This window comes from Schistocerca nitens, chromosome 2 (genome assembly GCF_023898315.1).
Source record: "Schistocerca nitens isolate TAMUIC-IGC-003100 chromosome 2, iqSchNite1.1, whole genome shotgun sequence".
NCBI classification, from domain to species: domain Eukaryota; kingdom Metazoa; phylum Arthropoda; class Insecta; order Orthoptera; family Acrididae; genus Schistocerca; species Schistocerca nitens.
In genome coordinates, this window is record NC_064615.1 from 675,079,236 (window position 1) to 675,095,527 (window position 16,292).

Sequence of the window (16,292 nt, forward strand, 5' to 3'; positions counted from 1 at the left end):
CCATAATTCTCACATTGACTACTGTAAAAGGCTTAGTTTTTTATGGTCTACTGTAGGTGCAGTGTCCTTTTTACATCCCAGTGGAGACTGTCGCAGGAAGGAGGTTTCATGGAAAAAAAGTATTGGTCCCTGAGAAAGATACATGTTTTATTCTGAGAAACATGTCACAGGAGGCCCAATCCCACTTTGCTAAGTTTTAATACTGTATCTACATGTATACTCCACAACCTACCTTATAGCATGTGTCAGAGATTGCTGCTGGTAACATTATCTCTCCTGTTTCATTCATGAATGACACAGAGGAAGAATGACAGTGGTAAAACTCCATATGAGTTCTAAAGCTCTTATTAGTATACTTCTGCCATTCCTAATTCAGTACAACACCAGCATTAAAAAAGATTATTTGTTGTTAAGTTATCTGATATATTGATAAAATTAAATTTTGAAATTGTGTAGTTGTTTTCTACTAAAATAAATTCCATTTACACAGTTGAATGGATAAATGAAAGCCAAAATCCGTGGTGTGTGCGCTATGAAATTTCCTTCACTGTTTGAGTTTGGCAATTACAGTGAAATTTTCGTAGCTTCATTGATTGTTGTCTAGAAGATGTTGCTTTATTTACAAAATGCACTAAATGCTTATGTTGATACATAGATATTACTGCAACTGCATATTGTCAGAAATAAATACCTGTGTGTGTATGTGTGTGTATGTGTGTGTGTGAGTGTGTGTGTGTGTGTGTGTGTTTTCCTTTATGGTTATTCACACTATTACACTAATTATGCTTGCTCTTGTAACAAGGTCAAACAGGTAATACTGCTATTATAATTATAGGCAGCATTTCCTTATTTATATTTGATTGTTCTACTAGAATTAAACTCTTATTTTTGAAAAGGGAATGTCTGTATGTACAAGTACATAGCTTTTATCTTTTGAAGACTACTTTTATGAAGTAAGTATACTTCTATGAGTTTTTATGTACAGTAATCCATTCCAATTTCTACTTCTAAATTTTTCCAAATTTTTAACAGGTTGATTTCTGCTAAGAGCACTTTAAACATAATTTTTCTTTGTCTGGTTCATATTTAAATCGTATGTCATGAAATTTCTTTTATATAATATTTTTTTGTATTTTTTGTGCTTTTGTTAAAGTTTTTTGGCATCTTTTTCAGGTACAGCACACAGCAATAGCTACAATGGTGAACTGTAATTGTGTGTTACTAGTGATCTCCTGCACACTACTAAACGTGCATGCTTTGCAAACTGATAAATGTCAAGAAACTGTAACCTCATTTTCAGTTTCCACTCAACGCAATAATACTGGACACTGGTACTCTGAAGTGAGTAATTTACAATGTTTTATTTCTTTCCAGAGAATTTAAATAGTATTTTTATGACAAATTTTGATAAATGTATGTTGGTTATCATTATCAAAATAATACAGAGAAAAATTTGGGATGCTTTGATAATAAAGGAAAGTGAAACATATGTTGATTTTGTTACGTTTTTTTAGCTTTCTGTAGATTGTGACTCTTTCCATATGAGGATTCAGCAGCCTACAAATTTTCCATTATATCTACTGGTCCTCTTTTTTAAAAAATTCTTACTTCTTTCCTTTGGGGAAGGGCATTACAGTTATTAAAATTCTGAGTACTGTTAGCTGTTTCAGTTATCTTTAGTAACATGAGTCTTTAATCTTCCCTCACATTTCATGAAAATGTATGAAATTGTTTTTTAACATACAGACAGTCACCATGAATGTTACCTATCGGTAGAATGCTGAACTCAAATGGATTGCAGCATTGCAGTTGAAAGTAAAGCTAAATATGTACATACTGGAGATGTGTGTGGAACTGTATAGAGTGAATGAACATAATTCATGCCACAAAGGGAAGTCATGACCAATGATTGGGTCTATATCATAACATTACATACAGAAGGCTTGTCAACCAGGGAGGATGCTCAACATGTGCAACTGAGTCAAGGTGATATGGTCCAGACATAGAATCAGTTTCAATTGATAGATAGTGCTGAGGACTTACACTGCACAGGCTGCCCACATCTAATAAATTCACAGGTTGATTGATGTCTGCAACTTTTGAATGAAAGTAATCTGAGTACTCCAAAATTGAATTCAGTGTTTGAAGAGACTACAGGATGTCATCTATCATATCAAACTGTTAGGAGATTACAGCATGATGCAGATCTGCAAGACGATAGCAAGCATCATACTGTACACCACAACACCATGGACTCAGTTGCAGAAGGCAAGAAACCATGTAGAATGGATGCCTTCGGATTGTAATTTGGTGTTATGGATGAAACTTGGATCTATTTGTACACTGATAATCACAGACAACAAATTTAGAGGCAACCCAATAACATCAAATGCCTCTGACATTCTGTCCCACGTGTGCAACAACATGTTGATGGAGTGATGCTTTGTGATGAGGTCACCATACACAATGCCTCTGACATTCTGTCCCACATGTGCAACAACATGTTGATGGAGTGATGCTTTGTGATGAGGTCACCATACACTGCTCTATGGTACAGGGATAAGATCCTGTGAACAACAGTGGGACCATGTCACCAACATTTTAGTGACAATTTCATCCTGATGGATGATAACTTACTTGCACATCATGCTGTTCTCATGAATATGTTTCTTCAACAGAATGGAGTGGCCTGCCTATTTCCTAGACATGAACCAAATTGAACATTTGTGGGATCAACTGAAACAAGTAGTTTTTGGTTTTGACAACAACCACATATTCTGTGTATCTTACTAAGAATTGCCACTGAAGATTGGAACAATTTGGATGAGAACTGACATGGCAATCTCATTACCAGTGTGCCATTATGGATTCAAGCCTTTATCTGAGCAAGGGGAAGTTCCATCACACTGCTCAGCAGTGCTGTGAAGAAACCCCATGGGAAACAGATGATTTTATCTCTACAATTTTTTAAAATATTCTTTCAATATTATTATTATTTCTTTACTTTCTCAGACGTTAAGTCTGGTTGAGAATGGAAAGTGACGCGGACCTTGATCAAGTGTCACTTCCTATTAACTGTACGGTATGTGTTATATTGCATTTAGGAACTTTCGGGTAATTGAACATGTATCAATAATTACGGATTTCTGTAGTTGTATATATGTGTTTGGATGTAGCTGTATTGCATTGATGTACTGGTGGATATTGTGTGGTATGACTCCTGTAGTTGATACTATAATTGGTATGATGTCAACTTTATCCTGATGCCACATGTCTTTGACTTCCTCAGCCAGTTGGATGTATTTTTCAATTTTTTCTCCTGTTTTCTTTTGTACATTTGTTGTATTGGGTATGGATATTTCGATTAGTTGTGTTAATTTCTTCTTTTTATTGGTGAGTATGATGTCAGGTTTGTTATGTGGCGTTGTTTTATCTGTTATAATGGTTCTGTTCCAGTATAATTTGTATTCATCATTCTCCAGTACATTTTGTGGTGCATACTTGTATGTAGGAACTTGTTGTTTTAAAAGTTTATGTTGTAAGGCAAGCTGTTGATGTATTATTTTTGCGACATTGTCATGTCTTCTGGGGTATTCTGTATTTGCTAGTATTGTACATCCGCTTGTGATGTGATCTACTGTTTCTATTTGTTGTTTACAAAGTCTGCATTTATCTGTTGTGGTATTGGGATCTTTAATAATATGCTTGCTGTAATACCTGGTGTTTATTGTTTGATCCTGTATTGCAATCATGAATCCTTCTGTCTCACTGTATATATTGCCTTTTCTTAGCCATGTGTTGGATGCGTCTTGATCGATGTGTGGCTGTGTTAGATGATACGGGTGCTTGCCATGTAGTGTTTTCTTTTTCCAATTTACTTTCTTCGTATCTGTTGATGTTATGTGGGCTAAAGGGTTGTAGAGGTGGTTATGAAATTGTAGTGGTGTAGCCGATGTATTTATATGAGTGATTGCTTTGTGTATTTTGCTAGTTTCTGCTCGTTCTATAAAGAATTTTCTTAAATTGTCTACCTGTCCATAATGTAGGTTTTTTATATCGATAAATCCCCTTCCTCCTTCCTTTCTGCTTAATGTGAATCTTTCTGTTGCTGAATGTATGTGATGTATTCTATATTTATGGCATTGTGATCGTGTAAGTGTATTGAGTGCTTCTAGGTCTGTGTTACTCGATTTCACTACTCCAAATGAGTAGGTCAATATTGGTATGGCATAAGTATTTATAGCTTTGGTCTTGTTTCTTGCTGTCAATTCTGTTTTCAGTATTTTTGTTAGTCTTTGTCTATATTTTTCTTTTAGTTCTTCTTTAATATTTGTATTATCTATTCCTATTTTTTGTCTGTATCCTAGATATTTATAGGCATCCATTTTTTCCATCGCTTCTATGCAGTCGCTGTGGTTATCCAATATGTAATCTTCTTGTTTAGTGTGTTTTCCCTTGACTATGCTATTTTTCTTACATTTGTCTGTTCCAAAAGCCATACTTATATCATTGCTGAATACTTCTGTTATCTTTAGTAATTGGTTGAGTTGTTGATTTGTTGCTGCCAGTAGTTTTAGATCATCCATGTATAGCAAATGTGTGATTTTGTGTGGGTATGTTCCAGTAATATTGTATCCATAATTTGTATTATTTAGCATGTTGGATAGTGGGTTCAGAGCAAGGCAGAACCAGAAAGGACTTAATGAGTCTCCTTGGTATATTCCACGCTTAATCTGTATTGGCTGTGATGTGATATTATTTGAATTTGTTTGGATATTAAGTGTGGTTTTCCAATTTTTCATTACTATGTTTAGGAACTGTATCAATTTAGGATCTACTATGTATATTTCCAATATTTGTAGTAACCATGAGTGGGGTACACTATCAAAAGCTTTTTGGTAATCAATGTATGCGTAGTGTAGCGACCTTTGTTTAGTTTTAGCTTGATATGTCACCTCTGCATCTATTATCAGTTGCTCTTTACATCCTCGTGCTCCTTTGCAACTGCCTTTTTGTTCTTCATTTATAATTTTGTTCTGTGTTGTATGTGTCATTAATTTCTGTTTAATGATTGAAGTAAATATTTTGTATATTGTTGGTAGGCATGTTATGGGGCGATATTTAGCTGGGTTCGCTGTGTCTGCTTGATCTTTAGGTTTCAGATAAGTTATTCCATGTGTAAGTGTATCAGGGAATGTGTATGGGTCTGCAATGTAACTGTTAAATAATTTAGTTAGATGTGAATGTGTTGAGGTGAACTTCTTTAACCAGAAATTTGCTATTTTATCATTTCCAGCGGCTTTCCAATTGTGAGTAGAATTAATTGCTTGGGTGACTTCATGTTGCAAAATTATCACTTCAGGCATTTGTGGTATCATCTTGTATGTGTCTGTTTCTGCTTGTATCCACCGTGCATGCCTGTTATGTTGTACCGGGTTAGACCATATGTTGCTCCAGAAGTGTTCCATGTCTGTTATGTTTGGTGGATTGTTTATTTTAATGTGTGTGTTATCTATTGTCTGGTAAAATTTCTTTTGGTTTGTGTTGAATGTTTGGTTTTGTTTCCTTCTATTTTCACTTTTTTTTGTATCTTCTGAGTCGTTTGGCTAGTGCTTGTAATTTCTGCTTCTTTTCGTCTAATTGCTCTGTCGCTTCTTGTTGTGAGATTTTACCTAACCTTTTTCGTTTTTTTCCCGAGATTTCATTTCTTATAAATTGTGTTAGCTGTCCAATGTCTTTTCTCAGTTTTTCTATTCTGATCTGTAGCCTGTGTTGCCATGCTGGTTTTGTGGGTTTCTTCTGTGTGTTGGTTGGTTCTGATCTCTGTCTAGTGTGTATATTTAGTGTAGTGAGTGCTCCTATATAAACCAGTAGTTGTAACTCTTCCATAGTTGTGTTTTCATTTATTTTGTTGTGTATGATTGTGTTGATAGTTTTTATTGTTGTTTCGACTTGTGGGTTATTTGGTGGTCTATGCAAGAATGGTCTTATGTCTGTATTTGTGTCTTTGTATTCTATATATGTCAGCTGAAATTTTTCTTCTATATCTAACATGTGTGTCACTTCGTGTTCTATTTGTGCTTGTTCTGGTGGCTGTCTTAAGATTTCGTTTTCCTCTGATTGTTTAATTGGTGCGTGTTGTTCTTTGTTTGTTTGCTCTGGGATGTTTGAGTCCATTACTGTATTTTCTTCTTCTTCTGATTGCACATTATTTTGTTCCAGTATTTGTTGTACTTGTTGTTTGATGTTTTCTAATTCTGACTGGGGTATCCTGTTATTTTTGATTATTACACGGATCTGATCAGCTAGTCGTTGTTCTGTTAAAAATTTTAATTCTGGGTATCTGGTAATAAATGTTGTGTATACTTGTGATCTGTATCCAGTTGTGTTGGTTCCTAGGTTTGTTGCTTGGTAATAACAGAACATGAGGTGTCGATTAACTTCATCTGACCATCTCATCCTCTGTCTTTGTTTTCCTTCTAGGGTGGTTGCAGGAAGCATATCCTGCAAAACACCTCTATTTGGATTTAAATCATTTTCCAGTTGGCTAGCAGTGTCGTTACCATTGTGGACGGGCATAGGGTTCAAGCGTCGTCCCTGACCATGACGGCGCTTGTCCGAGGCTTCTTTAGTTCTGTCCTGAACCAACTAATCACACTAAAGGGGGGTTAGCCCTATTAGTGGTTTGTTCTTTTCGTCGCCTTTTACGACTGGCAGAACATACCGGAGGCCTATTCTTTTCCCGGGCCTCCACGGGTATTATTATTATTATTATTATTATTATTATTATTATTATTATTATTTAATGATCTGCGAATGAATGTATATGTGCACCATAGTGTCAATTACTGTTTTCTTTGCCATGAATTTCAAAATACAGAGATGATACAAAACTTCTGATAATAAGTGTATTACCATATATACAGCTGGGTTGTGCAAATTAATTGTAACAAGGTTAGTACTGCTCCACCTCCAACAGTGGATCCTGTTACACTATAGCACTGTCATGGCATCAGTATGATGCATCAGTAGCACATTAGAAGTGAAGTATTAACAGTTGTTAACTTGTTAATTATGGCTACAAGTTCTCATTATCACTCATACATAGCAAAGAAAAACTTAAAATTATTAAAGAACCAGAGAACATTGGAAACTGTGCAATGAGAAGAAAGTGCAATGTGAGCAAGGCTTGTACTTGCAGCTGCTGACAAAACAAATTGCGGACTCAAGGAATGAACAGTAATCACTGGGAATTTTGTGGCCAAGTGACTGCAAGGAAAAAACAGTGAATTTTCATTGCTACATGATGAATTTTCGCCATGAAGATTCCTAAACATTATCGCAAATTGTTAACAGGGGTTAAACATCAGTATATTTTGAGATGCTACTTGACAACAACATGAACAAGAAAGGAGAATGCATCATCATGATACAAACTGGCAGCAATGAGAAGAAAAGGTGTATAGTGATAATGTGTGTAACTGGCAACAGATGAAAGCTATCACCTACCACCTTATGTGTTATTTAAAAAGAAAACTATTCTAAAAATATCAATTAAATGCTTATTTGTGAGAGCATATATGAAGGGGTGGATGGATAATGACATTGAGGTTAACAAGGTGATGGAGTTACGTAACTTGTTGGTCCTGGACAGCTTCTACAGACACACAACTGAGGGAGTGCGAGACATGTTACAAAAAGGGAAAACTGACTTAGTCTTTATCCTTGGAGGCCTAACATCCATCTCACAACCAGTAGATGTATTTATGGATTGGCTATTCAAAGCTGCACTTAAACAGCAAAACACAAGTTAATGCCAAATGAAAAAAATCAAATTGCTGAATTTTTCCTAGATTTTGAGTGGGTGAAATGTGCATGGGGCTCCATCCCTCTACCACTGGTAGAAAAATTCTTCAAAAACTTTCATATCACAAATTCACTGGACAGAACCAAGGATGAAACTATGTGGGAAGACGGCCATGCTGACAATGATTCTTCTACTAGTAATGGTGATGAATAGAATCATAACATAAGAACAATTTTTTGTAAATAAAACACAAACTAAAGCCAATATTTCTCTTTTTGTTTTTCCTGTCTTAAAATTAGGGTGCACAGATTATTCAATGGCATGAATTACTTGCATATATACAGCACACGGGGATCAGAGTACATGGCTACTTCAATGATTCAGGGAGTGCACTCTGAGTATAAATATTGAAATCATGGAGTGATGACAGTGGTGGATGAACCAAAACACATAGAATTAACATGGAATTAATGTGTGCATATTTTCATTTTTTGTTGCAGTCTAAGGGAAATAGAGGAGCTTCTTTGTAAAAGCTCTCAGTTACAATAATGTGAATTCTAAGAAAGCATTATCAAATACATGGCATTCTACTACTTAAATAGCCATGTGCTGTGCTTCAGCACAATATACAGCAGATAATAAAAGCCTCTATATGACATACATATAGTTGGAGTGTTGATTGGTTGACAGGCACATAAACAAAACTGGAAACATTGCTGAGCTCTGCAAAAATGCCCTCCTACAGAGCTAACTAATATAACAAAACACATCTACATAGCTCTTACCATTCACAACGTCCCACAGCTGCAGTAAAGAATATGCAGATATGTGTGTGTGTGTGTGTGTGTGTGTGTGTGTGTGTGTGTGTGTGTGTGTGTGTGTGTGTGTGAAAGGCATTGTCTGAAAGCTCAGTGACATCTCTAATCTCATTTGCGTGCCTCTCAACACCTCAACTACTTGGAAGTGGGAAACTTTACTTTTTTCCGTTGTTTATATCCCATCCTGTCCTTTCTAGTGTTGTATTTCTGCAATGCTGGCAGTAAACAGTATATGTCTTACATGTAACAAAATTCATGCATACTAACTGGGAATTAAATTCTATAAAATTTTGTTTGCTTTTACAAGAAAATGACATCTTCAGAGTGTCAAAACGTGGACCTAAACACCAAACAGAAAAGATAACTTTAGTAACCCACCAAAAATACCAGTTGAACATATGAACATATTGGTATGCATAACATCACCCATGTCCACTGAGTGTGTCTCTGGTGGGGAAGCCACTGATATTACAGCTGGTAACATAGATATCAATAGTTAGTCAGTATAAGTCTTCCCAGCAACTGGTTAACCCTCAGTTTTTCCTTTGTTAGCTGTTGTTACCCCCTGTGAAGTGAGCTATAACCACTGCTATTATTTACCTGGACTGGACTGGATCTGTTTTTGGATAATGGCTGCCATCCTTACTGATTTACTGCTTGACTAGAATGATGGTCCTATTAACTGTACTCCATGAGCTTGTGTGACATTTTTGTGTAGAATTTCTATTTCATGACCATATGGTTTACACCTCTATAAGATTTATTTGGAACTGTGTTGAATACTGTAATTTCAATATGCAAGCATAATGAAGTAGTTATGGATGGATTTACATTAATTTTACTCATGAAGTACTGTTATATGGTTTGCCGGCCGAAGTGGCCGTGCGGTTAAAGGCGCTGCAGTCTGGAACCGCGAGACCGCTACGGTCGCAGGTTCGAATCCTGCCTCGGGCATGGATGTTTGTGATGTCCTTAGGTTAGTTAGGTTTAACTAGTTCTAAGTTCTAGGGGACTAATGACCTCAGCAGTTGAGTCCCATAGTGCTCAGAGCCATTTGAACCATTTGTTATATGGTTTTGTGGGCTAATGGACAATTAAATCAAATCTAATTTTGCATTCAATAAATGTTTGTTTGCCATAAAGTGAGGGTTACAATAATACTAACTTATCTAACATATGCAGCTCTATCACAGCATCTGCTTTAATCTGAAAGGAGCACATAAGAGTTTTCTCATTTTCAGTGTTTTGAAAATATATGCTTCAGTTCTACACAAATGCAACTCACAAACATGAGCACAGTCTCTGACAGCTGAAGCCAGACAGTTTACTTCAAGATGTATATAAACATAAAATGGTCATTTCTTACAGTATAAACAAATCGTACTTCAGGTTGTCACCTTCAGCTCTCAACACATCTTTATAGGTGGTTGCATTTTCCCAGGAAATGATGATTATCCTTTCACTGCCCAGGCATCTTAATGTGCAGTTTTACCCCATTTGGTGTTCAACACTTGAGTAGTATTCAACAATTATTGTTTTATCATTTGAAATGCAACCAATAAGGAAAATATGTTTTGTACCTCAGGAAACATGGCCCATATGCATTGCAACAAATGAATTCAGTCTCATCTTTCTAGTAACGGGATACCAATTTACACTCACTTCTTTGATTGCTGTTTAATATCTGCTGTGTTGTGATTGATCTATGCATCATCTGCAGTGACAAACTGGCAGAGAACATTAATTATATTCTTTTTGAAATGCTCCATACATTCAATTTTACATTTAATTTTAGTCAGAATTTGACAAAAATGATATTCACATTGCACAGAGTTTTAACAATGACTCTTTATGTGAGATGTACCACTCACTTTCAGTGAGAAGCCTATGATATTATCTATTTCACACATCTTTACCCCCGACTACTACATATGATACTGTGCACTTTCTCAGTGTTTTCATCTGTATGGCAGTTTTTGAATCTACTTCAAATGAATCCTTTATATACATCATTTACATGGAAACTATGAGCACATTGTACAATACTGCCTCAATCAGATCAGAGCTTGAGTCTGACAAAGCTTGCTCTGGGCATTGTTTTACTGCTGAAGATGTTGTTATCGCACCATCATCAATGAGACAAGTTCCTGTCATGCTCAGTTAAACTATGAAACTTTCATAATTTATTAATTAAGGTTTCCATTATAGATATAAATAATATTTTTATCAGTGACTAATTTTGAACCCCTTGACTGCAAAAAGCTACTTTGGCCCACCAGCAGCCACAATTCACCCCCAGAGAATGTGTGTAGGGACAACATGAGTAATCCAGGTATGGCAGCTTAGTGTCATTAATGAAGAATTATACTCCACTTCCACCACTGACAACACAGGGGAGGAAGCCACTGTCAAACTGCCAATAAGATCTGGCTTGACTGAGGAAGAAAGATTGTGACTGATAGCTGTGTTGTGTCAGTTTTCAGATGCTTTTGAATCTGAAGTGGAGAAAAGACAGACCAAGCAGCATATGGCAAAATACCATATAAACATTTGGGATCACTCAGAAGTTAGCCAACACTCATATAGAGTGTCACAAACTGAACAACACTACATGTGGAAGGAAGTGAAGGAAATGCTGCAAGATGACACCACTGAATCTTCAGAGAGTCCTTGGTCCCGACCTGTGGTATTTGCAATGCAGAGGGTAGCACAAGTTTTTCCTGTGATGACTATCAGCGACTGAACAAAATCACAAAGAAAGATGGCTGCACATTATTGTACTATGGGCACCCTAAATTCTTGAAAGGAGAAAAGAACTTCTCAACTATGGACATACAGGGAGGCTTCTGGCAAACTGAGGTTGATGAGGCTGACCAAGAGGAGACCTCCTTCATAATTGTAGATTGTATTTTATTGGTCCTGTTGTCTACATAGCAGCTTATGCATAAGTCATTGGACAAGTCAAGTTATAAATATTCAGGTTGAAAGTAATTTCAAGGCATACATATGTCTAACAGGAGTTTAAAATTCACCCATTTCAGCTTTGTAATACTCTAGACACCTTCAGACACATGACTGACAACCTGCTTCAATGCTGGTACTTAAAAAGAACAACATAGGTTTGCTATCTGGATGACATTGCCACTTTTTGAAGGCATCTGAAGTATGTTCAGACTGCAGGTATCTTGTCTATCTGAAAAGTGTGTCTTTGCCACCCAAGAAATAAATATCTGGGGTCATCTAGTAAATGGCAAGGAGTCTGTCCCAATCCAGAGAAAATAAGAACAGTTACAGATTTTCTGATTGCTTGGCACGTTTGTGATGTGAGACATTTTCTTGGAATACACTCATACCACCAGAAATTCAGGAAGAACTTCTGTACCAATGCATGTGCCTTGCAAGAACTACTATATGGAGATGCCAAATTTTCTTTGTCCTTAAGGAAGTCCTAACATCTTCTCCAGTCCTAGCACAGTATGCCTAGAATGTTGAGACAGAACTTCATACCAACACTAGTTGTTATGGGGTAGGTATAGTTCTAGTGCAAATTCAGGAAGGTGCTGAAATGGTGATAGCTTATGATTCCAGAGAACTTCACAAGTCCAAGATGAACAACTCTACAAATGAGATAGAGTGCTTCGCAGTTGGATGGACCATCAATGAGTTCCAGTCATATGTATTTGGCCAAACATTCACAGTTGCGACAGACCACCAGTCTCTACATTGGCTGACTAGCCTGAGAAACCCATCAGGTCAACTGGTAAGATGGACACTGAGGCTTCAGGAATATGACATCACAATGATATAAAAATGGAGGTGCAAACACAAGGATGCCAACCACCTTTCAAGAAATCCTTTGGCACAATGCAGCAGCATGAATCAAATCTCAGTCATTGCTGCATTAAGTGACATTGTCTTTGAACAGAGAGAAGATCCAGCGCTGCTGAAAACCATAGAAACCATTTAAAAGGAAGGAACTGACTGAAGGATAATTATGAACAATAAACAGAGTACTGTGTAAGAGGAACTATGATGCAATGGAGTGGAAATGGTTGTTCATCATCCCAGATAATTTATTGCCATGATGGTACAACATCTGATCACCTGGGATTTGTAGAGACTCTAGACAGAATCAGCTGCAGGTATCACTGGCTAGGTCTCTAAAGATGTATCAGACAATATGTCGCCCACTGTAAGGAATGCCAATGACAGTTTCATGTGCTGCGATTACATCTGGGGCATCTGGTATCAATTTTGCCTGGAGCAGTGCCATTCCACCAAGTTAGAATCGATATCTTGGGAAGGTTCCCAAAGTCAACAAACAGGAATCAATGGATGATAGTCTGCATTGACTACCTTGCCTGCTAGCTGTCACCAAACCTGTGCCAACTGCCGAAACTCCAGAAATTGCAAAGTTCCTTCTAGAAGACACTTCTGCAATGTGGACCATCCCATGTGATGATCTATGCTTATAGAAAAGTTTTACAGTCATGACTAGTATCAGAGGTAGTTTCATATTGTGACTTACCCACAGGATAACAACTGCCTAATGTCACAGATTTCTTTACTAAGACATTGTCAGATATGCCCTTGTTGATGTTGTACCAAGAGATTGGGATATAATAATGTCCATGTGACATTGGAATACAAGACAGTGAAGCAAAACACTATAGGCTTTACACAGTTCTTTTTTCTCCATGAAGACAAAGTGACAATGAATACACTGTTCCCACGTCAACATCAAGACTACAGCAAGACAAATGGCTTTCATATGGATGCTGGATGCCCAGGAGGAGCTGCTGCTTACATCTATTACTTTCCCCTCTTTGGGGAAGTGTGAGGGGGAGTTTGTAGCCTTTCGGCTTTTACTCCCCTGTGACTTGTGTGTGTGATTTTTCTATAGTTTTTTTGGTGACTGTGACTTGTGATGTTTGTTGTGAGTGAGTCTGGTACTTGCCTGGGGTAGGCGAAAAGATTGATGTTATATGGGAAGGAACTGGATTAGGGATTGGATATTGGGATTTTCTCTTCGACTTAATCGTCGAAGATCGTCATAGGGCGCTTATGCTTATCGCGGGACATGTCGTACTGACCTAGGGAGTGGATGAGCGTGTTTCCGGATCTGGAAGAACCCTCATAGAAGGCCCTTGCCAGATCCTGGAAATGCTCTCTCAGGAGTGGGATTTCGGCTGCGGCGTGCAAGTCGTCTGTGGGAAATCCGAGAGGTAGGTGCAGTGCCCTTCTGAGGGCGCGGTTCTGCAGCCTCTGGAGTTTGTCCAGGTGCTGCTTTGCCGCGTATCCACAGACAGGGCATGCATACTCCATTACCGGCCGGATCAGGGCCTGGTAAACATTTACTGCTACTGGGCAGGGAAGGGAGCTGGTTGTGTTCAGGATAGGGTATAGGATGGACATTCTGGCGCAGGCCTTCCTGTGGACCTCGTCTATGTGGGGTTTCCACGTAAGACGAGAGTCCAAGGTTACGCCAAGGTACTTGGCGGTTCTGCACCAGGGGAGTTGGATTCCATTTAGGTGAAGGTGGAGGGGGGGACATTGAGGAGGTTCGCGCCTTCCGAGCCTGCGGGTAATCAGCATTGCCTGCGTCTTCTCAGAGTTGATGGTGATGCGCCAGCGACGGGCCCAAGTTTCCGTGTCATCTAAAACCTTTTGTAGCCTATGGATGACCAGGTCCTTGTTCGTGTTTCTCGTGTAGAAGGCTGTATCGTCAGCATACTGTGCAGTGTGCACCAGGGGGGCCGTTGGTGTGTCCGCAGTGTACAAACTGTACAATACGGGCCCCAGGACCGATCCCTGTGGCACCCCAGCACGAATACGCCTTCTGGTGGAGGTGGCAGTTTCTACTTTGATGGAGAAAGTCCGATTTGTGAGATAGCTCTTGATGAGCTGAACTATGCTTCCGGGAAACCCTTGTGTGTACAACTTGTAGAGTAGCCCTCTATGCCATACTGAATCAAAGGCTTTGGCTATGTCTAGTAGCACTATCCCGCAGTAGCCTCTGTGGTTGAAGCCCTCTGTGGCTGCTTCGACCATTCTCATGACCTGTTGTGGGGCAGAGTGGTTCTGCTGGAACCCAAATTGGAAATCCGGCAGAATTTGCTCTCTGGTAATATGTTCTTGTATGGGTCTTAGCAGGAGGCGCTCATAGATCTTGCTGAGAGTTGGCAAGAGGCTAATCGGCCTGTAGTGCTGCGGGAATAGAGGGTCTTTCCCTGGTTTGTGTATCGTGACCACTTCCGCATGTTTCCAGCAAGCTGGGAAAACACGGGATCGAGTAATCTCGTTGAGGACGTTCGTGAGGTGTGTGATTGCTGTGGGTGGGAGATTTTTGACTAACTGATTAGTGACACTGTCGTGCCCTGGTGCCTTTTTTGTAGGGAGAGACCTGATTACTCTTGCCACGTCCTCGGGGGCAAAAACTGTGGGTTCGTCTTCTGGGTCCTCCTCAGCATTGAGGAAGACGGCCAGTTGACGACGGACCACTCTTTCATGCTCATCATCCTGGGGTTCTGCAGCTTGGAACTGCTTCTCGAAGGAGTCGGTGAGGGCGTTGGCCTTTCCAGCATGGCTGTAGACCATTCCCCGCTCGCCATGCAGTGGCGGCATCCTAGCGCGTCGTTTTGTAAACTGTTTGGTCGCTTGCCATAGTGTATGATCGTCTACTTTGAGAGCTGTGAGGCGGTTTTGCCATTGCTGGTTTCTGTGCTCATTGAGCGCTACCTTCAGTTCTCTCTGTAGACGATTGAGCAGCCTCCTGGTGGCCTGATTTCTGGTGATCTTCCACTCTTTTGCCACTCTGTTCTTATGTCGAATTTGAGCTAGCAAGTGTTCCGGGAGCTGTATTTGCGGCGGTGGGCCATCCCTTTGTGGAGGGGTGGCTTCTTCCACTGCCTGCAAGATGGTGCCTGTTAGGTCTTGTAGCGCTTGTTCTACTGTTTCAGCAGTAGGTGGCGGAGCGCGAGCGATATCAGAGGCGACAGTTTCTTGGTATCGCTCCCAGTTTGTACGTTTGTACGACGTCTGGTACCGTGGGAGTGCTACCCATTCTCCCACATCGACCTCCAGAATCACTGGGTTGTAGTCGGAGAACATTCTGTTGATTGTCCTTGCGGTCACAAATCCTGCGATCCTCCTAGTGAGAGCTATGTCTAACACATCGGGCCTGCTTCCGTTTTTCGGAAAATGTGTGGGCTCGACTGGACCCCATGTTTCGAAGTGGTGGGTGTGCACTAGTTGTTGCAGTTTGGCACCTGCTCTGGAGGTTACTCTAGAATTCCAATCAGGATGTTTGGCATTGAAGTCTCCCCCTATTATGAGTTTGCCTTCAATTTGCCCTAGAGCAGCTATGTCTCCCTCATCTATCTGGTCATGTGGGGGTCGGTAGACTGCAACAATTGTTAGGGGCCCAGGAGGAAGACTGATGTCATTATAATTCCAAGCACCAGCCAATGAAATACAGCCAGGGAGTCTAATTATGGATGTCTCCACCTGTGCAGAAAGTGAGAGTGTCAGAAAAATTCCTAAAGCACTACTTTGGGCCATATCATATACTTCATCATATGTTGGATGTCAGATGTGTAGTCAACGATTATGAGCCTTCATTAAGAAGACAAAAGCACATAGACATCATCCATATCTTCAGGATGAAG

General features: G+C 39.3%; 1 protein-coding gene across 1 annotated transcript in view; it reads left to right on the forward strand.

Annotated features, from left to right (window-relative positions):
- Positions 1-16,292, forward strand: part of LOC126236796 (hemolymph lipopolysaccharide-binding protein-like) — a 77,139-nt gene that overhangs the window by 13,179 nt on the left and 47,668 nt on the right. The window contains exon 2 of the mRNA XM_049946383.1: positions 1,174-1,341. Coding sequence (XP_049802340.1) covers positions 1,198-1,341 — 144 coding nt within the window. The 5' untranslated portion in view covers positions 1,174-1,197. The remainder of the gene's footprint in view (positions 1-1,173; positions 1,342-16,292) is intronic.